The sequence below is a fragment of the Zeus faber genome (assembly GCF_960531495.2).
Source record: "Zeus faber genome assembly, chromosome: 9".
Lineage (NCBI taxonomy): Eukaryota > Metazoa > Chordata > Actinopteri > Zeiformes > Zeidae > Zeus > Zeus faber.
The window spans coordinates 10,258,401-10,283,944 of record NC_137197.1 but is presented as its reverse complement, the minus strand read 5'-3'; the positions used below and the strand labels follow the sequence as shown (position 1 = coordinate 10,283,944).

Sequence of the window (25,544 nt, the reverse complement as noted above, 5' to 3'; positions counted from 1 at the left end):
ATGTGTCTGCTGCCAACGTCACAGGCTCCTCCTCTCTCCCCGATCACATTCAGCGCTTCCTGTCGGCACATCCAAATCCTGCTCCATCTTCCCAGCAGATGCGGTGGCGCTGATCGATCCGTCGACGTTTTTCTACCGCCGGTCATTAAGTCCTCCCCTGGGTGGTACGAGCGACGAGAGGTCCTACGGAATACTTGGGCCGAGGAGCGATTATGCAACGGTGTGTGGATTCGCAGGATCTTCATCTCTGGAACGGCGGGCACCATGTTTGAGAAGCAGCGGCTGAACAAGCTCCCGGAGCTGGAGAAACCGCAACTACAACGACGTCCTCTCTAACCCGACCTTGAAGCAGGTGCTCTTCCTGGAGTGGATGGAACTGAACTGTCCCCCGCGCACCGGTTCTGCTTGACGGTGATGACGACGTCGTTGCCAACGGGGACGACGTGGTAGAGTTCCTCCGGAGTCTGGACCACAACGGCAGCAAGCACCTCTTCACTGGACACCTGATCCTGGACAATGGGCCCATTCGAATACTGGGCAACAAGTTCTATGTTGCTGTTCAGGTGCGGGAGTCAGAGACCTACCACCCTTTCTGCGGTGGCGGTGGATTCCTGCTGTCCGATTCCTACCGGCTCAGATATACATTATGTGGCACCAGATACACGACATTAAAATAAAATGTGATGATGTGTAATTAAGAATGAACATGTTTTTTATTGACACAATCTAGAAGAGCCCATGGTAATTGATGAGGGGTTATCAAGTCAATTTTTAAGGTTCTCTGCAGATCTCTTTCATAGGACCAACAGATTATGTCTTCACCACCTCTGGTAGAAGAGCCTTTTGAGGGCTTTGTGATCATAGTGTCCTATGAGGCTTAATAACCCTTAAAATAAAGCACTACGTCAAGTTCCTTATCACAGCGGTTCCTATATAACAATGGCTTTTAAAATCCAGATGTGTTATGAATATAATCTGTAAATCAATATAAATAGATCTTTATTAACAATCCTAAATTGACTTTATTATTATAGGTTCTTATTGACAGTGCCACGAAATATTAGCACTGTGTTTATAGTTATTTATAGCTACATTTCTGCGTCCATATAAACGTGCACTTGGTTGAGTGTCACCCTTTGGCTGTCGCTGGTACTTTGCATCCTGCACTAAACTGGGGTACAAAATTAAAACTGGCTTCTCTCAATTCATTTAATGTGTATCTCTTCGCTCTGCCACAGGACAAGCTACCTGATGATGATGAAGGGGAATAGGACTGACCATAGTATGTGTGTGTGTGTGTGTGTGTGTGTGTGTGTGTGTGTGCAGTGTTAGTGTGGAGGTGTGCGTGTGCAATATCCACAGCAATAATCTTGAGGCTTCTTGCAATAATCGTCCACGGTGACCTCTCTGTAATTCAGAAAGTAAAGATTGAACTTTGATGTTGAGGCTTGTCTTTGTGCATGCTATTGTGGTCGGTAACAGTAAAAATAGATGGACGGACAAGTACTTTATTGATCCCTGCAGGGAAATTGTGTAATGCAGCAGCTCACATTTTTCCGCCTTGTTGCTGGCGGGATCTTTCCACTCCTCTGGTTGGACGACTAACTGGGACCACAACAACATGCTCATTAAGTGACTCCTTCAGTTCATCCAGACAGGTCAGATGCCACTTTCACTTGTTCACTGAATCCTACAGGGGGGGGGGTCCTACACATATTGTTTTAGTTCCGATTTTTATTTATTATTTGATTAGATTCAACTAATTGTCATTGCACAGAGTACAAGTGGTAAGGCAAGGCAATGAATTTCTCTGCATTTTTCCCATCCTAGTAACTGATGTATCTAGGAGCAGTGGGCTGCCATACAGTGGTGCAAGGGGAGCAGTTAGGGTGTGCAGTGTGAGGGGACACTTCAGCACGCTACCGGGAGGAGCCGGGGATCAAACCGTCGATCTTCCGATTACTATACGACCCGCTCCACCTCCTGAGCCCCTGAGCCACTGTCCCCCCATTTTCCACAAACTGTCTGGAACATGACAGCGGCCATACCCGTGGTTGAGGTCATTTTGGAACCGGGACGTCTTGTGGTTCAAGTGATCCACATCGATCTACATTTGGAGCAGGAATTTATGAAAAACTTGCAATTTTTTTTTTTTTTATTAACAAAAAGGACAATATACAAACATTCAGGTAAAATCCGATTGTTTGTATATCTGATCAGCACATAGAGATCAGATTTAAATGACACTAATACATATGATGCACATAAGGTGAAAATAGTGAGACAATTAAATCAAATAAGAAATGCAAAAAGCAGGGGTACACATACATATATATACACAGACAAAGATATTCAGTCAGAGATTTCAGGGGGAAAAGGTTTCATGTTGTTTCAACAGTGTATTACTTTTTTGTTGTTTTTGTTTTAGTGTTCAGTTGAGTGATTTAAGGAGAGAATTCAGTTCTAGGGGAAAAAGTGGGATCTTAGGTAGTAATTTAGAACATTTCTGTTTCTGAATAAAAAACTGTGCACCTAGAATAATGAAATTAATTAATTAATTAATTAAGAACGCCATGATCTGGATTATCATAATAACAAATATATTTAAGATTAAAAGAGTAGACAGAGTTTGCAGCATCAAAAAAGCGAGGCTCTAGATCTGGCCAAATTTTTTGGAATATTTCACAATCAAAAAAATAAGTGAGAAATTGTTTCTATATTATGTTTAAAAACGGTACAACATATATCAATGTGTATAAACTTAGCAATAAGGTCTTAGTTAACAGGGTATATTTTATGTAATATTTTGAAATGGACTTCCTTAGCCTTGTTTGAAATACAGTACTTATAAAGTAAGAGCCACGCCCTTCTCCAGTTCATTGAAAGGTTTGACAAATATGCTTAGTGTTACACTTTATATCTGTTAGTTCAATTCCATCAATCATCAGTAAAGGCTGTGTTATATTATTCCCACCATAACTTAAGTGGATTTTCACAAGTTGAATCAATTAATTTGCAACACCACAAGTTAAGGAATTTAATTCTCTGAAAAGAATTGGAAATCTGTCCTGAGATAAAGCGTTCATAGGACAGAATATTACCAAATTCATCTAAACGCTGGAAAATATGGTTTATATCTCTTTGGACCCATTTAGGAAAGACGAGGGATTTGTTTCTGATAAGTTTGTCGCAGTTGTTCCAGGGGAAAGTTTTGTACGGTGACAAATTGTGGACCAAAGACATGAGCTTCCAAACTAGAAGGGCTTGCTGATGGAATTTTGACAACCTGACTGGCAATCTGTTTGGCAAAAAATTACATGTCGAAAAGAAAAGAAAGACCCCCAATTTTTTTTGAAAATGTGATTTGGAATGAAATACAAATTTAAGTAAAAATTTTAAATTGTTTTCTTTAAGCTAGTTAACCCTACAGGTATAAGATACTATCATTGAAATCCAGGACTTCAAGACCTCCTCCTGCTTTACTATTGGAAAGTACAAATGTCTTAAGCTTATGTGATTTATTCTTCCAAATAAAATGTAGAACAACTGTGTTTACTTCAGTGGCTGTTGAATCATTTACAAATAAAGATAAAGATGGATATGCAAAATGAGATAGGCCCTCCTCTTGAGAGGAGAACTCTACCTAGGATAGACAAATCCCTTAAAACCAAATGATAAAAATAGTCTTGGTCTCTTTTAAGTCCGGTTGAGGAATTGAGATGCTGTCTAGCTACAAGAGTTGAAGTCTTACATATTCCCAAATACTTAACGGAATCTTTAACGGGATATTTTCAATTGCAGAATCATCACAATTGTGCAGAGACAAAATTTCACACTTGGACATATTCAATCTCAGACGTGAAACATTGGAGAATTGGTTAATCAAATTAATTGTTTCTTATCTTTTAGAAAAAGCGTTATATCATCTGCCATTTGGTAAATGTTTAACTCTCCACCAAAAATATGAATGGACTATAATTACTTGACTAAAACAAATAGAAAAGGAGAAATAGGGCAGCCATGAAAGGTATTAAAATTAATTATGACCAAGCTATCGATAACTGTGTAAAACATACTAGCAATGTCAAGAAAGTTATTACCAAAACCAAATGCCTTGAGGGACTGTGATAGAGGTTTGTGCCCGATTGTGTCAAAGGCCTTATAAAAGTCCAAAAACAAAATAAATGCCTCAGAATTAACTGCATCTGCATAATAACAACAAATCTAAGATGAGTCTTATATTACAACTAATAGGTCTTCATAAATCCTGTTTGGGTTATGCTATGATATGATCAAGCCCTTTTTTTAATCTGTTTGCATATACTAAGGCCAAGATTTTATAATCTATTGTTAAAGAGTGATAGGACGCAAATGATCTATTAATAAAGGGTCTTTATCTGTTTTGGAAATGAGAGATACAATGCCTGGTTTCATTGTAGCTGCCATCTCTCCCAGACTGATGCATTCTTTGTACGTACAGATTCATCGATTTTGAATAAGTTCCCAAAAGTGTATATAAAATCCAACAAATAAACCATCGTTTCCTGTAGATTTGCCTTTCTTCATTGAAAAAAATGTATCCTAAATTGTATTAGCTGACAAGTCAAAGTCACACAGAGATATAAATTCTCCATCAATTCAAGAGACATTAGTAGGATTTCTTTTCTTCCAGGAAAATTCCACCATCTTTTGAATTGAATTTGGATTCATATAATTTTCCATAAAATGCAGTTGACAAAATTAGAAATTACTTTTGAATCTTTAGAAGGAGCTCTGTCAATATTAAGGGCAGTTAATGATCGCCTTTTAAAAAGTGTTTTCTCAAGTGGCTTCCTCTAGACATGATAAACCCTCCTTTTGCCCTGTCTAAATAAATGGGGCATAAAAGCGGTTAACTTCTTTCACAAATTGAAAGGTAGTGGAAGGTCGAGTCTTCCATTACGCCAAGTGAATTATTTTGTTCTAGGGTTAAAGAAACGCCACGCATCAGTCAAAGAAAGGGAGCTGAGTAACTCCATTGTGTTTGCATGAATTTTGTATCTGAATCACAAGAATGTGTTTCCCAAAGTAAAATGAAATCAGCCTCAGTTCTCCTGCGAAACAAAAAGCAGAACCACTTTCCTCTTAGTAATATCCCTTATACCCTGACATTGAAAGACTTGACATTAAGAGAATTAAGTAAAAAGTAGAGTAAGTAAAGTAAAATACACAGGGGAAAAAAAATCCAGAAAGGAGGTTTCTCTGTAAACCAAATGAACACTAAACTCTTTAAATGTGCTGAAAGAGTTCCACCAAGATAGAGGTGGTGATTAACGACCTTGTGCACTGGCGTAGCACATAGTTACCATAATATTAACAACCATTTGAACTGGCATCACCCATAGCAACCCTAATATTAACAAATATTTCAACTGCACAACACATAGTATCCCTAATATTACAATTATCTGAACTGGCATACCACATAGTAACCTTAATATGAACAACCATCTGAACTGGCATAACACATAGTAACCTTTATATGAACAACTATCTGAACTGGCATAACACATAGTAACCTTTATATGAACAACTATCTGAACTGGCATAACACATAGTAACCTTTATATTAACCATTACTGTATTTGAATTGGCATAACACAGAGTAACCTAAATATGAACAAGTATTTGAACTGGAATCGCACATAGTAACCTTAATATTAACAACTATTTGAACTGGCTTACCAGCACCATGATGAAACAACGAAAGAGGAATTAATTCCAAAATGTCCACGAAGAAACTGCACATGATGAAATGTAGGTATCGAAAAAAATATTCTGCTGTGTTTCTTTCTAAAAAATAAAAGATTTAAAAAGGATGCGGTAGATGGACTGGAGCCCGCATGCGTAGCCTTTCCAAACAGAACCAATATAAATAGTGTGTTTATATGTTTATATGAATGCTTGATTGGCAATATATTTATATATCGTCTGGGATTTGATCATAATATCATGATATAGTTAAATGTTAAATGTCTTTAAGTCAGCATTGGAGAGGAGAAATGTCATTTTATCAACTTCATAGACTAGTTCTAATGAATGCTTCAACCTGGATAATATCTAAAAAAATATATATTCAAAACATCTATCGCTTCCACATGACTGACGCTTGCTTCTCAACTCTGTGTCGTGCGTGAAGACCCAACTCTTCAAACTCCCCCTGGACCCTCCTGCCATGACCTGTCCACCCGGTCGGGATCTCTTTCCCCTTTACTTTCTCATTGACTTCCTGCCACAAATACAATTCAAACGAAAACTCTCCTCGACGAGTGCTGCTCGTCCGCTGGAGGAGGGTCGAGCCGTGACCCTGACATCGCGGTGGATTCGGGACTGTGACCGAACGCACTTCCGCCGTCATTCGCTTCGGAAACGAAGCGTCCGGTCAGTGACGTCCCCAAAAACGTGGAGCTCCGGCTGCGGCACGTCCCGCTCCCCTCGCGGAGGGCGGAGCTCCGCGGGTTTGACAGCTGATGTGCGGCGCACGGTCCGCGCTGCCGCAGGTCTGCCGCGCAGCAGCAGCAGCAGCAGCAGCGGCAGCAGCGGCAGCAGCGGCAGCAGCAGCAGCAGCAGCAGCAGCAGGAGGGCGGAGTGGGACCGCGGCACGGCCCCTCGCACACCCCACGCACAAAAGACAGAGAGGGAAAAAAAACAACAACAAAAAACAACAACAACAACAACAACAACAACCCCACCGCGGGCTCGCCGGGATGCCGAACACGAGATAGGAGCGATCGCCGGTTTCTCCCGCGGATATTCGCGACGGTGTGCGCGCCATGCACCGCGCGTTCTCCTTCCCAGTGACCGTGGAGCGCGGCCGCACCAAGGAGCGCCTGCAGGCGAGCGTGGCCGGGCTGTGCGAGCTGGAGCTCCGCAAGCAGAGGCAGGAGTGCCTGGTCATCGGGGCCCTGGCCCTGGCGGGCCCCGCGGCGCCCCACGACCCGCCCAGGACCGACGTGGAGTGTTTCAGCAACTGGGGGCAGGAGAACTTGACGTTGAGGCGTCAGCTGGTAATATCGTTTAAGAATCCAACTGTTTCTCTAAAGTTGCGTTCCGCCACGGTCTGTAGAGGACTCGCCCGTGCGTGGAAATAGCAGGCCACAGCTCGGCCGTTAGACCGCCCTTTGTGTGAATGTGACCCCTTAGATGCTCGAAGTGACTCGGGGTGATGAATAGGTGTCTATCTGAAAGGGTGTGATGCTTCAGATTGATGCTCGTGGGCTAACTACACCAGGGGGTGGAGCACCCGCACTTTGAGGCATAACTGCCTCCTTAATGGCCCATTGTTCCCTGATCATGGACTTATACACATTTTACTACTCCCATTGGTGTCCTCGTAAATAAAATGAATTCATTGAATTGAAAAGCTCTGTTCCTTTTGGGGTTATCTTAAAAATAAAATAAAATAAAAAATGTAATGCCACCACAATTACTCCAAACTCTACTGATAACGGGCTGTTGTCATAAAGAGTTCTGCCTGCCTGGCGCCTAAAGTTTGCTGTAAAGTGAATACAGCAAGTTGGTGCTTTCTATTCGTGAGTAGCACACGGACCCACCGGTAATCACATGATTACATCAGTGGAAGAGAATGTAATTACAATTTACTAATGAAATCTCTGTGATGCCCCGAAGAGAGATTCCTTTGAGATTGCCTAAAAACTTTTACACATGGCTGACTGCCAGAATAATGTCACTTCCCTTTCCATATGACTATTATTATTATTATCATCATCATCATCATCATCATCATCATCATCATCATCATCCTCATCATCCTCATCATCTCGTTCTATCTAATTGATTCCTAAATGCGTCGTGTTTGCAGCGCCCTATTGTCCGGCAGAGTTGTTTTGGCACGGTGCGCTGTGGGCCCGTCTCAATATTGCCACGGTGGGAGAGTCCGTATGAAAGAGGGTGAGAAAGAAATTAAATCGGCCGCCCTCCCCTCTCCCTTTCCCCCTTCTCCTCCCTCCCTCCCCCGCGCTCTGCTGGGAGCCTAACAAAAGACGCATATGGAGCGGAATACTAATGACCCTCCGCCGCGGGCCCCCGGGTGATGATGCTCCGCGGCGGGGACCTGGAAGCCTCGCCGCCCGCGAGGAGCTGTCAGCCACTTCAGAGCGGCTCTGACAGTCACAAAAGAGCTCTCTCCAAATACACTTTGACACGTCTGAGGGTTTTCCCGTCACGTCGGCCACGTGCTCCCGTGCGCCCTGCTTTCGATCGGTGACGCCTCTTCAAAGCACGTGAATCGATACCTGGGGGTTGGGGTCAAAGGTTGTTGTGAGGAGATTTGTCTGAGGTGGTTCTAATCGCGGGGTCAACGTATGCACCCCAGCCAAATCCCCGATGTCATCTCTGTGTACTTTATTGTAAAACGGCCCCCCGCCCCCCGGTCTATATGGCGTGTGGTGTCGGAGGTGTTGACGGCCATGGGATGCCAGACAGCAGCTGGGGAACCAGCCGGGCGAGACGGCGTGGGCAAGCTTTTAAAAACACTCACCGTGGGTTGATGGGGTCGTGCTTAACCAGCTGAATGTTATGTAACGTATAGATTCGTGCACCGGCGGGCGGAAGATGTGTGTGTGTGTGTGTGTGTGTGTGTGTGTGTGTGTGCGTGCGTGTGTGTGCGCGCACGCGCGCGTCTGTCTTCATAGCCCCGAGCGTTTGTTCCGCTCCACCTCTCCATTGATTGGTCGGCGGTGTCACGGTGCGTGGCCAGGTGACGATGACGATGTCTTTGTGTGCGTGTTCTCGCATTCACACGGCGGCAGGACATTAGTGAGGGTGGAGCAGGGGGATGGAGGGATGGACGGTCGCCTCCCAGCCGCGCCTCTTTAACTCGTACTCAATGTTTATTTCAGACCAGCATGCTCACTCACGTCCAACGGGTAGTGCGCTGAGGGTGTTTTTGGGACAGCTGTTTGAGACCCGCCAATGCTAATGAACACCATTCACCGCTGTCCACATGAGAGCACGCGCTTTCAGAACCTCTAGATGCCGACGTTCTAGAAACGTACACGTTTGTGGCTTAGTCAAGCGATGCAGTTGGGGGAAGGGTGTGTGTGTCTGCGTGTGTCTGTGTGTGTCTTGGCCTGCCTGTGTGTACGTGTGGCAGTTTCCGGCCTCCCACAGCCCCCGCTCTTCGGGGGCCAGTCACAACACTGCTTTAATTATAGAGGGACCAGCGGTGGGTCTGCCTCGTGACTGGTCTCTCCCATTGCCTCCCATCGTCCACGCTCCACCACTCCGCAGAGCCTGCTGCCTGCCCCCCCCCCCCCCCCCCCAAAAAAAAAGATAAAACCCAAAACCCGCAAAACCCTCTGATTGCCTTGTTCATATTTGTGCATATTGACACTCAACGTGCATGACACTCATGCATGCTCGTTTTTTGTCAAAAGAAGCCAACAAAAAGGTTGTATATTGCGTTCAATTAAGGAGCTATGGATAAGTTGCACCACCTTTGGCCCCTAATCCTGTTTTTTGGGCCTGAAATTGCATCCGTCTTATTTCATAACAAATTTGCGGATTCCCGACACGGCTGGGTTTTTTAGGGAGGGTTAAAAGCCGGTGTGGTTCCCCATGTTTTGTGCTCTGGAGAGAAGCTTTTTCGGCGAAGGTGCTGCTGGCTCCCTAACCCCTCCAGCCCTCGTCCCCCATCCCCCACATGGATGGAGGAGGAGCAGCAGGAGGAAGAGGAGGAGGAGGAGGAGGATGCAGCAGCAAAGCAATAATGATACAGTGCGGGCCGAGTCTCGGGGAATCACGGGGAGACCGTTAATAATAGAGCGGAATCAAAGACCCCGACTGCAGTAGAAGGTTCCCAACCAGCGAGCCGCTCCACGGCCATTACAGCACGCCAGGCTGCTTTGTCCGTCCACAAATGCTTTATTCAATCTGTGGCGTCATCTTTTCATAACCAGCGTTGTAGTGGCTACACTGTGTGTTTTTGTTGTGGGGGGATTGTGTGTGTGTGTGTGTGTGTGTGTGTGTGTGTGTGTGTCTGTGTGTGTCTGTGTCTGTGTGTGTCTGTGTCTGTGTCTGTGTCTGTGTCTGTGTCTGTGTGTGTGTGTGTGTGTGTGTGTCTGTGTGTGTCTGTGTGTCTGTGTGTGTGTCTGTGTCTGTGTCTGTGTCTGTGTCTGTCTGTGTGTGTGTCTGTGTGTGTGTGTGTGTGTGTGTGTCTGTGTGTGTGTGTGTGTGTGTGTGTGGGTGTGTGGGTGTGCGTGTGTGTGTGGTTGTTGGAAAAGGTTTCCCCAGAGGATGCCAGCACAGCAATCAATTTGCGTGAAGCTCCTTCATTGACAAATTGATTTCCAATAGCCTCCCCTTCCCCCAGAAGCTTTTTACTTTAGCTCACATTAGTGCGGCTCGGACAAAGCTTCGCACTCCGCCGCAATCCTGCATTTAATTTGTTAAGTAAGGCAATAATAAACACCCGTTTCCCGGACAAAAGAAAGAGGGTTTTTTTTTTCAAGGGGGTCGTATCAGCAGTGCAGGTTAGCTCCTCTCTCCAAGAGCCACGACACCAACGCCGTCGCCGCTTTTTATTTTTCGAGGCGGCCGTTGAGACAAAGGAATCGCAGCCCGGCGCTGCAGGGACCTTAAGCCTCACCCGAAGGGAAAGCGGAAAGAAAACAAAACGACAAGCTTGATCTTCGTCGGGTTTCTTTCCCCCCCTATTTGTTCACGCTCCTTTTTTTTCATTGTTTTATTTCACACAAACTTTACTACAATCCATCATGAGGGCCGGGGGCACGGGGCAGCCACCACCCGTGGGGAGGGTTCACAACTTTCTGAACGAATGAAGCACTTAACTACTCTACTCTAATTTAAGCGCTTAATTTAAGCACACAATGTATAGAAGCTCAAACGCATCATATTCTGTCTTTTTTTTTTCATTTCTTTTTAAATCAGACCGACCCACCTCGTAGAGAGGGATATATTTGGTACGGTCACCGTAGTGCGTCTCAATGTGAAACCCGAGCGATCAAACACCTTCTACCAACACAATACTGCAATGCTTCTTCTACCATGACGGTGTATCCTCTTTGGTCATTTGTCTTAGAGAATGTATTGTCTATTAAGCACGTTAATGCACATGAGTATAATAATAATGATAATAATGACAATGATAATGACGATAATGATGATAATAATGATAATAATGACAATGATAATGACAATAATAATAATAATAATAATAATAATAATAATAATAATATAATAATAATAATAATAATAATAATAATAATAATAGAAAAACAGCAATAAAAAGTTGCTAATAAAATGCAATTCATGCAGTTGCACGTGCAGCGCTTGTGTGCTGCAGATTAATTGCCACCGTCGCCTGGCAGCCTCTCCATCATGGAGGGCGCATAATGCAGAAGATGTCGCCCTGTTCCAGGGACATACTCCATCTTCTGTTAATGAAGTGCCCTAATGAGCCGCGAACGTCCACTGCTTCCAGTCCCACGAAATCAAACCGTTAGTTTGTGTGTGTGTGTGTGTGTGTGTGTGTGTGTGTGTGTGTGTGTGTGTGTGCAGATGAGCCTGCGTGTCAGAGTGTGCTGATGTAAGTGCATTTGCCAGATGACCTCCGCAAGAGACAGGCGGAAATTGTTTGGCTGACTGAACTAGCGTGTCCAATTCCAGTCTTACTTATCGGTGTATGACAAGTGTGTGTGTGTGTGTGTGTGTGTGTGTGTGTGTGTGTGTGTGTGTGTGTGTGTGAAAAACAAAAACAATTGATGTTACCTACTCCCTATTTTCGGATGTATCTCTATGTATCCAAGCATATTCACCAATCTGTCTTGACGGTGTGCGTGTGTCCACTTTGTAGGCACAGAACTTAATTAGTTATAGCAGGTGCAAACATCTGTATGTGCCTGCGGCATGTGTGTGTGTGTGTGTGTTTGTGTGTGTGTGTGTGTGTGTGTGTGTGTGTGCGTGCGTGTGTTGTGCATGCGTGTGTTTATTTGTGTAAACCTTCCGTGTGTTCATCCACAGTAAGGAACATCAGCACACACTTCCCGGTTCAGTGAATTATTCATGTTTCAGCTGTGCCCTGGCTGCTCAGATGGAGGGTGTGTGCACGTTGATGTGGTGATGTGGTGTGATGGTGGTCTGATCATGCCCCCCACACACACAGATGCACACAAATTGAATTAAATTTTTATTTACTTTCTTGAAAGTCAAGTGCAAGAGGAGTGTTGATGATGTTTAATGCCTTCTTGCCTCATCTTCTGCCTTTGAGAGAGCAAAAAAATCTGTATGTGCCTGTGGCGGGTGTGTGTGTGTGTGGGGGGGTCCGTGCGTTTGTGCATGCGTGTGTGTTATCATTGCCAGAAAAAATCATGTCTGTGTTTCTTTTGCCCCAGAGTGCCCTCCAGAGTTCCCCGTGGGGGTTGATGCAGGCCTTGGAGCAGCAGCTTGGAGAGCTGAGGATAGACCCTGGCAGTGACAGCTACGATGGGGCCCAAGGGGACACGGGAGACAGTCGGCCCAGTTCAGGTAGTCCTTAAGCCCTGAGGTTCATCCCTGCATTACATCGCGGCTCAGATATGTATGTATATGATATGTAATTTGGGGCTTGCGAGATGTGCAGTTTGTAATTCACTTACTTTAAGTAAAGCCACGGAGCCAGTTTTGTGCATGGAAGCCTTCGGTTTTCCTTTACATATAATGTAACCCAGACTTTCCCTTTTGTTGCTTTCAAAATAAGCTTGTAATGAGTTTGGCATTTGATTTGTTTTCGCTCGTAATTTCTCGTGCTCCGGTTGCTTGTGTTTGTGGTTTGAGGTCTGTTTGTGTACTGTGGGGAAACACTCAAAATGAGTTTCCATGACATGTGCCTATTTTTAGAGAATCAGAGAGAGCAGTGACATGTAAAATGCCGGTGAGTTCATCTCTCTCTCCCCTCTCTCTCTCTCTCTCCCTCTCTCTCTCTCTCTCTCTCTTTTGCTGTCCCTAGGATTCTATGAGTCAAGTGAGGGCCATTCTCCAAAAGAAAGGTCTTGTTCTACTGAGCCCATGGAGGCTGTCTCTTCCTGGACCTACACCAATGACAGGCAAAAGTCTGTGGGTAAGTAAAGCTAGCAGATCTAGAAGGAAATAGGAATAACAGTACATGACAGATAGACAGACAGGCAGACAGACAGACAGACAGACAGACAGACAGACACACAGACAGATAGATAGATAGATAGATAGATAGATAGATAGATAGATAGATAGATAGATAGATAGATAGATAGATAGATAGATAGATAGATAGATAGATAGATAGATAGATAGATAGATAGATAGATAGATAGATATTACTGCTGCACCTTGATTAACTACCTGTTTCATTTAATCAGCAGAGCCTCTGACATCAAGCACTGACCACCTCCTGGACTTTCCAGCCCCACGCTCCACTCTTCCCCGCTCCTTCTCCGCTCCCTACCCGCCTCTGGAGGGCATCGTCGAGGAGGCCACAGCGGAGGACTCCTGGCAGTGGGAGCCTAACGGCGGAAGCCAAGCTTGGTATCAGGAGGCCGTGGAGCCTCAGGTCTCAGAGGAAGATTACCAGAGGGCCCTGAGGGTCGAGGGTTACATCCTAGGTCTCATCCAGCGCCATACCCTCTCACCGCGGCCCTGTCAGCCCCGCACCAGCCTGAACCCCGACCTCCCATACTGCGGTGCTCCGGGACTGGGCGGTCTGCACAAGAGAACTCCCTCTCATACCCCAGAGCACCGCCTGCCCGACCCCCACGCTAACCTTTCACCAAACCCTCAGAACCAGGGCTGGGGTTGTGACCTTGTGGAGGAGGAGGCGTGCGGAGGAGAGGCCCCCTTACTGGATGAGGAAAGCTATCTGGTGTTGCCCTGCCCCCACTCCAGGCCACCCTCCCTAGCTGGGGGGCCACCGCCAGCACCACTGCCCTCCTTGAACTTTAGCCATGATGCCGGGCCTTTTCTTCTTTGTTGTGAGCCCCAATCCCCGCGACACTCTCCGCTCCCCAACTCCGCCATTCCACCCACCCAAAACCTAGTCAGTGCTCAGTATATCCCCGGACAGGGCTGCCATGCCCCTCTGCGCTCGCCAAGAGACTACACCCCAGAGCAGCCCAAGGCTAGCCGCGTCATCACATCGCCCGACCAGACGAACTCCAAGTCCAGAGGGTTGAAGAAGAACCACGATGAGCGGCAGGGCTCAAAGAAGTCGACCAGCAAGACCAGTCGATCTCAGTCAGAGAACAGTCTCCTGAGTCAGCGAGTGCTCCCGGAACGCCGATACAGCACCACAGAGAGGCCCCAAGGCAAGAGGAGCCAGGCCCACCACCAGGGCCCGGGCTTTGGGCTGCAGGTGGGCGACGGCGGCAACAACGGACGACGCTGGTGCTCCAACCTGGAGCTCAGCCAGGACGAGGGGGAGATGCAGGCGGCTCAAGGACACAGGCGGCCTCCGAGGAGAGCCCGCACCGGGCACGCCTGCCCCCACAGTCACGCTCGCGGTCACCTCCACCAGCAGCATCCGCACCATCACGGCCAGGCAGAGAGAGCTCCTCTGTGCCGGGGGGAGGAGGGCTACACCGGGGCTGCCGCGGGGGAGTCCGAGTCCAGCATGAGCGAGGTGTACTCGCCGGCCTCCAGCTCCCTGTCCAGCGACTCGGATGAGAGCGGGGGCCTGGTGTGGCCCCAGCAGCTGCCTCCCCGCCTCGCTCCGTCCTCCTCCTCCTCCTCCTCCCCGCCGCAGGCCTCCGGCAACGCCTCCGCCCAGCCCAAGGCCTTCGTCAAGATCAAAGCCTCCCATGCGCTCAAGAAGAAGATCCTGAGATTCCGCTCGGGTTCCCTCAAGGTCATGACCACAGTGTGAGGACACGCTCTGAAGCCATTTTGCATCCATAACTTTTATTGCAAGGTTGTGTTTTTGCAAAGTCAGATGAACAGTGAGGAGACCGCCGTTGATCAGTCTGATGACCTGCAATTACCATTTCCAGTTGCTGTACTCGATCTACCTCTGCTTATTTTCTCAGTGACTTTTCTTTCACAGATGCAACTATGAGCTACTCTATCTTCAGGGCTTCTGTCTACTGGCTACTGTTGAATGGATTCCCCGTGTTCCGACCATCCAGTGATGAACAACTGTTTCCGGTATTACATCACTGCCACGATCAGTCTCAATATTTTCAAGGAAATGGGTACAGTCCTCTAGCGACTGTAACTAGCAGGTCACACAGCATCTGTATCTCTTTGTGTGCGCACCAATCCTGCTCCATGTTCGTTTCCCAATCAACGGCTGCCTCGAGGCGCGCCACCCACCACCTTGTTCCTCCGCTACAGTAGCTGCTGTTTTGCAACTGTGATTGTGGTTTCCCATAAGCTCAATAAATGTTCTTCAGGGCTGGCCCAAGTCAGAGACCGGAGGATGGGTCAAAAATCGGACATGCATGAAATACTGAAACACAGACATGACAGCATACAACATGTACATATATAAACCTTTATCCTGTGGCCTTCTTTGGAATGAATGTAGCTTGTAAAAATAAAGACCATTGCGCTCTGATTTTCTTGGTGTCTTTGTGTGCGTGTGTGTGTGTGTGCGCGCGTGCGCAGCCTAAATTGTTTACATGTTGTCAAAAAGGGATCTTTAGTTCCCCCTTGTGGTGCAAGCGTGGAGCAGGTAGAAGGAAAGTGGTGGCTTCATAGCTTCGCTTTGAGTGAAGATTGTGTAATAACGATATATTTGTGTGTGTGTGTGTGTGTGTTCCTTCGAAGTGAATTAAAATGAGGAACTTAGAACTTTATTGCACAAGTTCAACTCCATCCCACATTATTGCTATTATCAAAATCGTGTTTTATTATTTAGTCACACACATCACTTGACACAGTAGAAGCATTACTTATTAAATCAACATTAACATTAATTAAACATAAACAGACATTGGTGCTGATTTTGGCCACCTGACGTATGGTTTTCCTCTGTACAGTATTAATTTAAAAAAGACACCGCAAGATAGAATGTACAACAAGTACAAGAAGTTCTCTGTGCTGTTTCTTTTTTTGTTCATCCTTCAAAAGTAGCTGTTGCAAGGGGGAAATTACATTAACGCACAGTAAAATGGAAAATAGTCCTATCATATTGTGAGTTATGTCAATTTTGACATTAAACACTAAATGGAAGTCTAAACTAACAAGTCTAAAGATTCTATTGCACAAGACCGGACAGCTCATAGCAAGTTGTTTCCTATTAGACAACAGTTCCTGATCGGTTGTGCAATACTTATACAGATACAGATCACCAAAATACATGCACGAGATGAAAACATTTTTTTTTTTCTTTGAACGAACATGATGAAAGCATTTGCACACTTGCGGTGACTGGCTATGAATCAGAATCGTGTTTTTAACAGAGTAACTCAAACTTTGTCAGCTGGTTTATCATGTAGGCCTATTCTCGGTGCCAATCTCTGAGATCGCCAGTGAGATCGACCACCGCCCTTCTGCCATGCTCCTCCACTCTTACTCTTCTGAGGCAATCCGTGCGGCACCTCACCCCGGCTCTGTATCAGTATTATCTAAACCCCGTCGTCTCCACTCCGTTGGTGGTGGTGGTCCTGCTGGCGTTGACCGTGGTCACCGCCTGGGACTGAGGTTCTTCGGTGATGAAGTGGAGGATGCTGCGCAGGGAGCTTTTCATGCTCTGCTTGAAGCCGCGCCCCAGGCACACGTAGAGCAGCGGGTTGAGGCAGCTGTTGAAGTACGCCAGGCAGAGGGCTAGGACGTCCGCCAGGTAAATTCTGGGCTTGTGCGTGGATTCCCGGGGGGTCAGGATTCCGATGATTTTTATAATGTGCAGCGGCAGCCAGCACAAGAAGAAGCTCATCGCCACGGTGACGATCACCCTGAGCGTGCGTTTGGCGCGGGCTCCGCCGGACGCCCCGCTGGACGACCCGCCGGCGGCCCTCTTGTAGACCACCCAGTGGCTCAGCACAATCGCCATGAAGGGGAGGATGAACCCGGCCAGGAAGCGGAACATGGTGACCACCCAGGCGGTGCGCTCGCTGAACTCTCTCACGCACTCCCTCTTCTCACCCGACTTGATCAGCTTGGTGTAGACGAACTGGGGGATGCTGCCCAGCAGCGCCGTGCACCACACGCCGAGGCACACCCAGGACGCCGAGCGAGGCCGCCTGTGGTTCTGGCACCAAACGGGCCAGCTCACCAGTGCCCAGCGGTCCAGACTGATCACGACCAACTGCAGGATGCTGCAGTACATCACAAGGTAGAACAGGCCCTCGACCAGCGTGCAGGCCAGATGCCCAAAGGGCCAGTGGTCGTCATAGGCCAGCGGAACCATCAGCAGCGGCAGCGAGAGGCAGCACAGCAGGTCGGCCAGGGAGAGGTTGAGAAACCAGGTGGAGGTGACGGAGCGAGGCATGCGGAAGCCCGTCACCCACACCACCAGAGCGTTCCCGGGGACGCCCAGCAGGAACACCAGGGCGTAGCACATCAGGGCCACTACTTGGATGGGCTGAATCGGTACAGGGCCATCGTATATCTCGGGAAAGGTATAATTACTGTCGATTGGGATAGTGAAGTTAAAATCGTCCAAAGAGAAATAGTTTAAAATGTCCTCCATGGTTGGTGTAAACTGTTGAATTGTAAAATAATTCCATTAATACAGAGTCATCACGTCAGAAAAGTATCAATTGTATCTAAAATAACATTTTCTAATTACTTGTAGAACTGCTATTCTGATGAAAACATTTTTTCCCCAAATTGGAATAATGAATGATATAGTCAGTAACAGCTTTAAAAAAAATTTTTTACTTACAGCTGACAGTTGGGTTGGCTTAGTGCTGTACAAGAAGAAACAAGACAACTGTTCTGCCTTCCAGCAAGTTATATTCGACACAGACCCCGACGCACAAATTTCAGACCCACCCACAGGCACACACACACACACACACAAACACACACACACAAACACACACACAACACACACACACACACACACACACACACACACACACACACACACACACAAGCACACGCAATTTCCTTTTTCCATCATTGTCAGCACCCAACAAAAATTGCTGATGGTGGTAGATACAGTAAATCCTAACGATCTTCCTACTCAAATAATTTAAACACAATTTCCAACCACCTATAGTCTCTGAGCATAATGTTAAGTGTCTTAAAATGATGAAATTGACAGCACTTGCTTAGCAAATGCTCAGCCTTTTGGGAGATGAAGGGTTAAATTACAGAAACAAGAAGACGTTGACTAATCGACTGGTGAAAATACTTTATTTTCAATTCTAAACCGTTTTCTTTCAATATACACATCAACACTTTTCAACACATTTCTAAGTTTGTGCAAAAACCCGAATTTTGAAAGAGAAAAAAGCTGATATAATTGGTAAGTCATATGAACACATACACGGCTTAGTGAAATATGAAAGGTATGTGATATATGTGATATATATATATATATATATATACAAACATATATATATATACATATATACAGTATATATATATGTGTGTGTGTATGTGTGTGTGTGTGTGTGTCTATATATATATATATATATATATATATATGTATATATATATATTTGTGTTTGTGTCAGGTAATGCAAAACAACCCCCTTATTACCACAATTGACCCAACAGAACACTCCTATATTTCAACTGTATACATTCATTCAAGTTCGCATTTTCATCGTTCAGACCCTTCGCTCCTTAACTTCTGTGACGACACAAAGCTATTGCAATTGCAACATTGCTATTCCAAGATGAGGGTCATCGCTACTGTAGGCAACATCGCTGAACCCTTGAATTAACCCTTGACATTAGATGACATCACGCGAGCAAAATCCTGCCTAAAAAGTTACATTTTGCAATGTGTGTGTCTGTGTGTGTGTATGTGTGTGTAGTGTGCGTGCGTGTGCATGCGTGCCTGTAGTGTGCGTGCATGTGCATGTGTGTGTGTGTATGTGTGTGTGTCAATGCATGCGTGAATGGTGTGTGTGTGTGTGTGTGTGTGTGTGTGCGTGTGTGTGTGTGTGTGCGTGTGTATGTGTCCATGCATGTGTGAATGGTGTGTGTGTGTGTGTGTGTGTGTGTGTGTGTGTGTGTTAATGCATGCGTGAATGGTGTGTGTGTGTGTGTGTGTGTGTGTGTGTGTGTGTGTGTGCGTGTGTATGTGTCCATGCATGTGTGAATGGTGTGTGTGTGTGTGTGTGTGTGTGTGTGTGTGTGTGTGTGTGTGTGTGTGTGTGTGTGTGTGTGTGTGTGTACCCTCATTATTTCGAACAGGGGTGTGTGCCACTCTGATTGCAAATTGGCAATGAGTCAGTTGAGTTGAATAAGTTGAGTTGAGTAAATTGAGTTGAGTCAGTTGAGTTGAGTCGGTTTAGTCAGTTGAGTCGGTTTAGTCGGTTGAGTCAGTTGAGTTGAGTTGAGTCAGTTGAATCGGTTTAGTCAGTTGAGTCAGTTGAGCTGAGTCAGTTGAGCTGAGTCAGTTGAGCTGAGTCAGTTAAGATGAGTCGGTTTAGTCGGTTTAGTCGGTTTTGTCAGTTGAATTGAGTCAGTTGAGTCGGTTTAGTCAGTTGAGTCAGTTGAGCTGAGTCAGTTGAGTCAGTTGAGCTGAGTCAGTTGAGCTGAGTCAGTTGAGGGCTGGCGCGCTGCTGGGCGGAAGGGTTGGGGTGTCATCTCTAAACGCGTCCGACTGGAGGTCTGGGGAAGAATAAAGGATACAAAAATAAGAAATGACGCATCACCAAAGTCTCCCTTCGCACCTTGTCCGTAACCGCATCTTGTCTTGTTTTACTTTTGCTAATGTCCTGCTTAAAGCTAACTTTAAGCTATAGCAAACATTAGCAAACATGGCAGTGTGACGACTGACCAGCTGATGGAGAGCTTGTTTGCTCAGCTGGATATTTACCATTTGCCATGAATAAGAGTTTAAAACCCCCTCTATATAGTGCTGGGAATTTTAACATAAATACACACAATTAACTCACATAAAAATACATTTATTAATAGAGAATATGGTGACATCCAACGTTAATCAGATTCAGATCAGAATCAGAATTATCTTTATTGCCAAGTGAGTTTACACGTACAAAGAATTTGTCTTGGTGTCGGCTGCATACATGAAGCATAAATGTAAGGTAGAGCAACAGGAAAACAATATTTAGAGTGAGGCTGTTTTTGTTTTTTAAATAAAGCTGTACAGTTTGCGCAGGAATGTGCAAATGTTCAGTATAGAGTGTAACAGCATGTGCAATGTTCACGGATAATAGTCCAGAAGAATGAGGCATGTGCGTTAATGTATTGCACTGACATACCCAGTCAATTTAAGGCGTACAATAACAACAACAATAATAATAATGCAGATAACGTTAATACGTAACATAACGCGATTATTTTATATACATGACTTATACTGTAGAGCTCAACAGTGACCGTTTCCGGAGGTGAATTCCCCATTCTGTCACTCCATTGGTGTTTCAGAATATCCTTATATAAAGAGTTTTAAACCTGGAACCAAGCCAACCAACTACCTGATGAATCGTGACCATAAAACATTTGATTTATAGTGACAATAAACACAACAGAAATTGGGAAAAACTGAAAAAAAAAGCCAAAGGTACAAGTGTGTGTAGATAATTATTGAAGAACAACTCACCCCATAAACCATTGCGAACGACACCTTTCAAATGACCATGGTAACAGCGAGCTCCACCGATCAGAGACGTCGCTGTTAGACTTCAGGATCACTGACGGTCTAGTGCTACTCCACGACATTGCGAATAAAACATGTTTCCCTTAAAACAAGGTTGATATCATTCAGACTTGTGCCTTCTACAGGAGCATATACTATCGTTACACAATCTCGTAGCGCGTGGTAAGTTTACCTCCGGTGGTGACGACATTATGGCTAATAACCAAAGCCTCAATTCAGAACATGAATGAGTTATCACTTATGTAAACTCACTGTTGAGCTGAAAGCAGAATTTCAATAAAAAAAAAAAAAATTGACTGACATAACTTCCGGTCGTAGTGTCGGAACAAGCGGCGGCCATCTTGGTGAGATGCCTTAACGGCTCTCCTATGCATCGCAATCTGTTTGAATGGGAGGGCGGCTAGACGTATTCTGCAGAGCTGAGTTTACGTTTGAAAAAATATTACTGCCGGTCCACGTGTCCTGGAAGATTTCATTATCCCAGACAAATATTATCTGTATTTATTCAGCTTAAAACAATTGATAGGCAGGCTGTATAGAGAATGACATCATCAAGGCATGTAGATGTATAATATTTTTTTATTGAAAATTTAAAATAAATAAATATTTTGCATATTACTACTAGAAAATCAGATGATCATGTTCATGACCAATAAGGAACAAGTGCAGACACTTTGATTAGCATTTCACTTCAATACATTTTTATTAAAATCAAAAACCAAATAAATATAGCAAGTAGGTCTAAGTAAATAATCAAGTTTGTGGTGTTTCCTCTACATATTTTACATAATGAATATTTACCGTCTGCATTGGGCCTGGACTTATAAATATTTTTTAAATATTATTTTTAAAAAAATGCCAAACTATGGATGTATGTTATCAATGTTCATCATCTCTCTGCTTCTCCTCAGAGATCTGGATACTGCTGTGTGTGTGTGTGTGTGTGTGTGTGTGTGTGTGTGTGTGTGTGTGTGTGTATGTGTATGTGTGTGTGTGTGTGTGTGTGTGTGTGCGTGTGTGTGTGTGTGTGTGTGTGTGCGTGTGTGTGTGTGTGTGTGTGTGTGTTTACAAGCGCAACCTGTCCACGAGGGAGGGGGACTTTTGTTGCCACTGCTTTCTTGAGCATCCTTCCAGCTTGTGGGGGACACCGCACAGGGCTTTTTTCGTTTCTTTCAATTAGGAAATGTTGGAAAATAAAATAAAATTAATTCTTCTACAATACAAAACACTGTTTTTATCGGTTTTGTTTGGAGAAACACACAGCCGATTGCACGGTGCTGCCTACAGTCTATCTACCGTATACCTATTTTATATAAAGAAACACACAATTACAGCATACAGCATAATTATGTATAATAATAATTATTATAATTATGCATAATTATACTTCCGTCTGCAGTTTTGTCAGGGAAGATTTGTGCTGGTCTGTGCAGCCAAAAGAGCAGTTCCAATGCTTCGGGGGTCCAGCGGCGTTTGTAGTGTGTGTTAGTGTGTGGGCCCATTAGGGGCCCAGGTGTATGTGCAGAAGCACTGAAAAACAGTTTTTCATATTAGGTCCCCTTTAAAGAGCCGGGGGCCTCAACTTACCGATGAGGGATGCGGTCGGCTGGTGGTTGAGGATGACAGAGGTCTCCTCCTCTTCCTCCTCCTCGTCCTCACCGCCCTCATCCTCATCCTCCTCCTCGTCCCCCCAGTCAGCGATGTTGGCCGGGGGGATGCACTGCTCTAGGAACAGGTCCTCCTCGTCCTCCTCTGGGTCCATGCTCTCCGGCGGCCAGCGCAGCTCGCCGCTCTCCACCTCGCTCACCTCTGTGGGCTCCACCACGATGGAGGGCAGCCGCTCCTTCTCGTGGTCGCTGGCGACACAGTGCAGGGAGCTCTCGGGTCCCAGCACCACCCCCACGGGATCCGGGAAAATCTGAAAAGTGGGCGGAAAGAGGCGAAGGGGCACAGTCCAAGGAAATGCAGTTAAAATTGTAGTAATAATAATAATAATAATAATAATAATAAAAATAATAATAATAATAATAATAATAATAATAAAACTCCTGCAAAACAAATGATCAATGTGAATTCAGCACTTGGTTGAATAAGATTAGAGATTGAAGAGATATGAGATTTTTTTTAAATCCAACGTCACACTGAAACAATGGAAGACATCTACCTGGAATGGCAGCCTGTTGTCCTTCCTCTCCATCTCTTCCAGATTTGGATCTTGAACACCCACCTCATCCATCCCACTGTGGATGAAAAAGAATGATAAAAGTTTAAAAAAAAACAAAAAAACGTAGTGATGCAGTCTGACATGAGACCAGTTGGACCACACTTCAAATAACCTCAATTACAACTGCTTCAAAACGAAGGTACAGTATCTTGGAAAACTTGATCAATAACTCAAATCAGACACACACCAAACAAAAAGATGATTTTGGTGTGAATAACTGTTTTCTAAAAGTGAGTATGTCTGTCTGTCTGTCTGTCTTGTACAACAGATAAAGCTGGTTTCCACAGATTGAAACCCACAGCTACGCATTAATTTGTGTGATCTGGTTTTCTCTGAAATATGCTCCCGTCATGTTTGGTTCCAGTCCTGTTTGCTCATCAGAGGCTGAATTAGTGCCATTGCATGCCAACAGACGGTCCGGCCAGAAACCCAAAACGCTGCGCCCCATTGGCTGACTGACTTCAGGAATTACGTCACTGCTCATGCTGTGCGTGTGTGCGTGTGATGGCCTCAGATTAGAGTAGAATTCAAGTACGTTTTGGTCAAAATGAATTACGGCCTCTTTTAGGTTTTTTGTTTTTCATTTTGTATTCTATGAGGTTGCAGGCTGGTAGCATGAAGAAGGCTTTTCGACTCCACTTCCTCCTGCAGCGCGCTGGGGGTATTTTTGGAGTTGCAGCTGCGGAATTTAATGCTTTCTCTTGTCTCTAAGCCTCAGAATCCTGTGGCCAAACCCTGACTTCCCCAAAGCGCTACCCCCGAAGGTCCTTTTTCTATAGAAAATGTATACTGTTTCCTTTAAAATGTCTGTCTGTCTTTCTCTATCTCTCTCTCTCTGTCTAAAACCCTGACATCCCAATGTTGGAATGGAGAATTGTTTTAAAGTTCTGCTGGCGAGGCAATGGCCTCTTTGCACAACCTCAATCTGCTCACGGTCCCCAGAGAAGCCGTTCAGCAGGATTAAGAATGGCTGAGGATCTGTCATCCCCACCACTCCTTTTCCTCTGCTCTCGCCATCTATCACTACCCACCCAACTTTCAAACCAATCATGGTTTGCTGTCACTCCGAGACCTGGTGCAATTGCCCTTGAGTTCAAAGAAGAGATCATATCTTAATTTGCAAAAAAAGTGTTTTCCAGCACTATTTCTAATCATTGAAATAGTGTCAGCAGAACCTTGAAGGTGTTGGCCAACATGAAACCTCCCACATGTCATCTTTGGCCTTCAAGGTTTCAAGGTTCTACATGGGACCACAACACTCTTCCTCTCCAGCTTGTATGTAGAGATAAGATAATGTGCTGTAGAGAGATGACGAGGTTCCCTTTTCTCTACACAACTTTTTATTTTAAGGTCCATGAGTTTTTGAGTTCTCAGTTCCAGCTCAACTACTCACAGACATTTTTTTCCTGTGCCTCGGTAACAAAGAGACTGTCAGAGACTGCCAGCTACGCATGTCTTCTATCTTGCCATAATCTGCTCATTATCTTTTGAACACATCATGTGTTGTATGAAACTAGGAGCGTCGGCAGTATAACGGCACCCAGATGTCTTTGGGCACACCTTCTGTTCGCCCGATATGTATTTCTGCCAATGCCACATCTCTCGGTAATTCTCCGGTGTTCAAACAGGGTCAACTTCGACAAAGTTCCCAGCTGTTATTACATTTACTTAAAGCTCTAAGAAGTCGTACTCTGAATAATTTCTCTCCGCACTCATCCATCTCAGCCAACGAACCAATAAGCCCTGGAGGAGGCTTAATTTGTGTGTCTAACAATCCTCACACCCTGTATTAAGATAAAAAAAAATAGACTGCTCCTGGCTGCCCCCTGGAGGAAGGACAGGATGGGTCAAAAGCAGAAGAACTCATTTCACGGGCCACCATTCGAAGCATGTGTGTGTGTGTGTGTGTGTGTTTGTCGCCGTCACTGCATGATTGCATGTGTTGTGGTGTGTGTGCCGAATAAAGATTCTTCTTCTTCAAAGAGAAGCGTTTTGAAAGTTTTATTAAGATTTGTTAAGAAAATGTTTTAAATTAATTTTGGACATAGAGACGAAAATATTTACGCTATTTTTTAGTTCAAGTGCTAGTTTGTTTCCCAGAATGTATTTTAAAGATGACCTATTATGCTCCTTTTCACTTCTCTGAGATTCCCAAAACATGTTTTTATCTTTTACTTGTTTTTTGCTGAAAATACCACTCAGATTATGCATTGGAGCCATTCTAACATGTGTCACAATCCACCGTGTCTGAAAACAGGCTGTTTCAGTGGGTGGAGCCACTCTCCCGAGGCCCCTAGTTTTGTGAGCCAAAGGGGTTTGAGCTTTACTCCGGGCTCCTTTTTATTTACTCTGTTAACTTTCACTGATTTCACTTAGTCGCAGGGCTCTTTGGATGACTGAAACTAATCTAAGACACCTGTGATAATTAGTTTGCCAGGTGAGCCCAATTAAAGGAAAACTACTTAAGAAGGACGTTCCACATTATTAAGCAGGCCACAGGTTTCAAGCAATATGGGAAAGAAAAAGGATCTCTCTGCTGCAGAAAGT

General features: G+C 45.0%; 3 protein-coding genes across 3 annotated transcripts; 2 read left to right on the top strand and 1 right to left on the bottom strand.

Moving 5' to 3' along the window:
• LOC307234721 (N-acetyllactosaminide beta-1,3-N-acetylglucosaminyltransferase 3-like) lies at nt 1–1,252 on the top strand (the record flags this gene model as incomplete). Its single annotated transcript, XM_080006582.1, has 3 exons — nt 1–335; nt 464–651; nt 1,239–1,252. The coding sequence occupies 3 exons, from the start codon at nt 1–3 to the stop codon at nt 1,250–1,252; spliced, it is 537 nt and encodes a 178-aa protein (XP_079862708.1).
• A 5,560-nt stretch (nt 1,253–6,812) lies between these two features.
• On the top strand, nt 6,813–14,893 carry LOC307234720 (dapper homolog 3-like; the record flags this gene model as incomplete). The annotated part of the gene is made up of 4 exons (XM_080006581.1): nt 6,813–7,046; nt 12,414–12,546; nt 13,007–13,117; nt 13,440–14,893. 4 exons carry the CDS (start codon nt 6,813–6,815, stop codon nt 14,891–14,893), a joined length of 1,932 nt encoding a protein of 643 aa, XP_079862707.1.
• A 993-nt stretch (nt 14,894–15,886) lies between these two features.
• Nucleotides 15,887–17,885, bottom strand: c5ar1 (complement C5a receptor 1). The gene is made up of 2 exons (XM_080006444.1): nt 17,855–17,885; nt 15,887–17,671 (listed from the first exon to the last, which is right to left on the bottom strand). Exon 2 carries the CDS (start codon nt 17,657–17,659, stop codon nt 16,592–16,594), a length of 1,068 nt encoding a protein of 355 aa, XP_079862570.1. The 5' UTR covers nt 17,660–17,671; nt 17,855–17,885; the 3' UTR covers nt 15,887–16,591.
• Between the last annotated feature and the right edge of the window lie 7,659 nt (nt 17,886–25,544).

What these genes read in the sequence shown, in the direction of transcription:
- c5ar1 (XM_080006444.1), bottom strand. Translation starts at nt 17,659, where the DNA reads ATGGAGGACATTTTAAACTATTTCTCTTTGGACGATTTTAACTTCACT.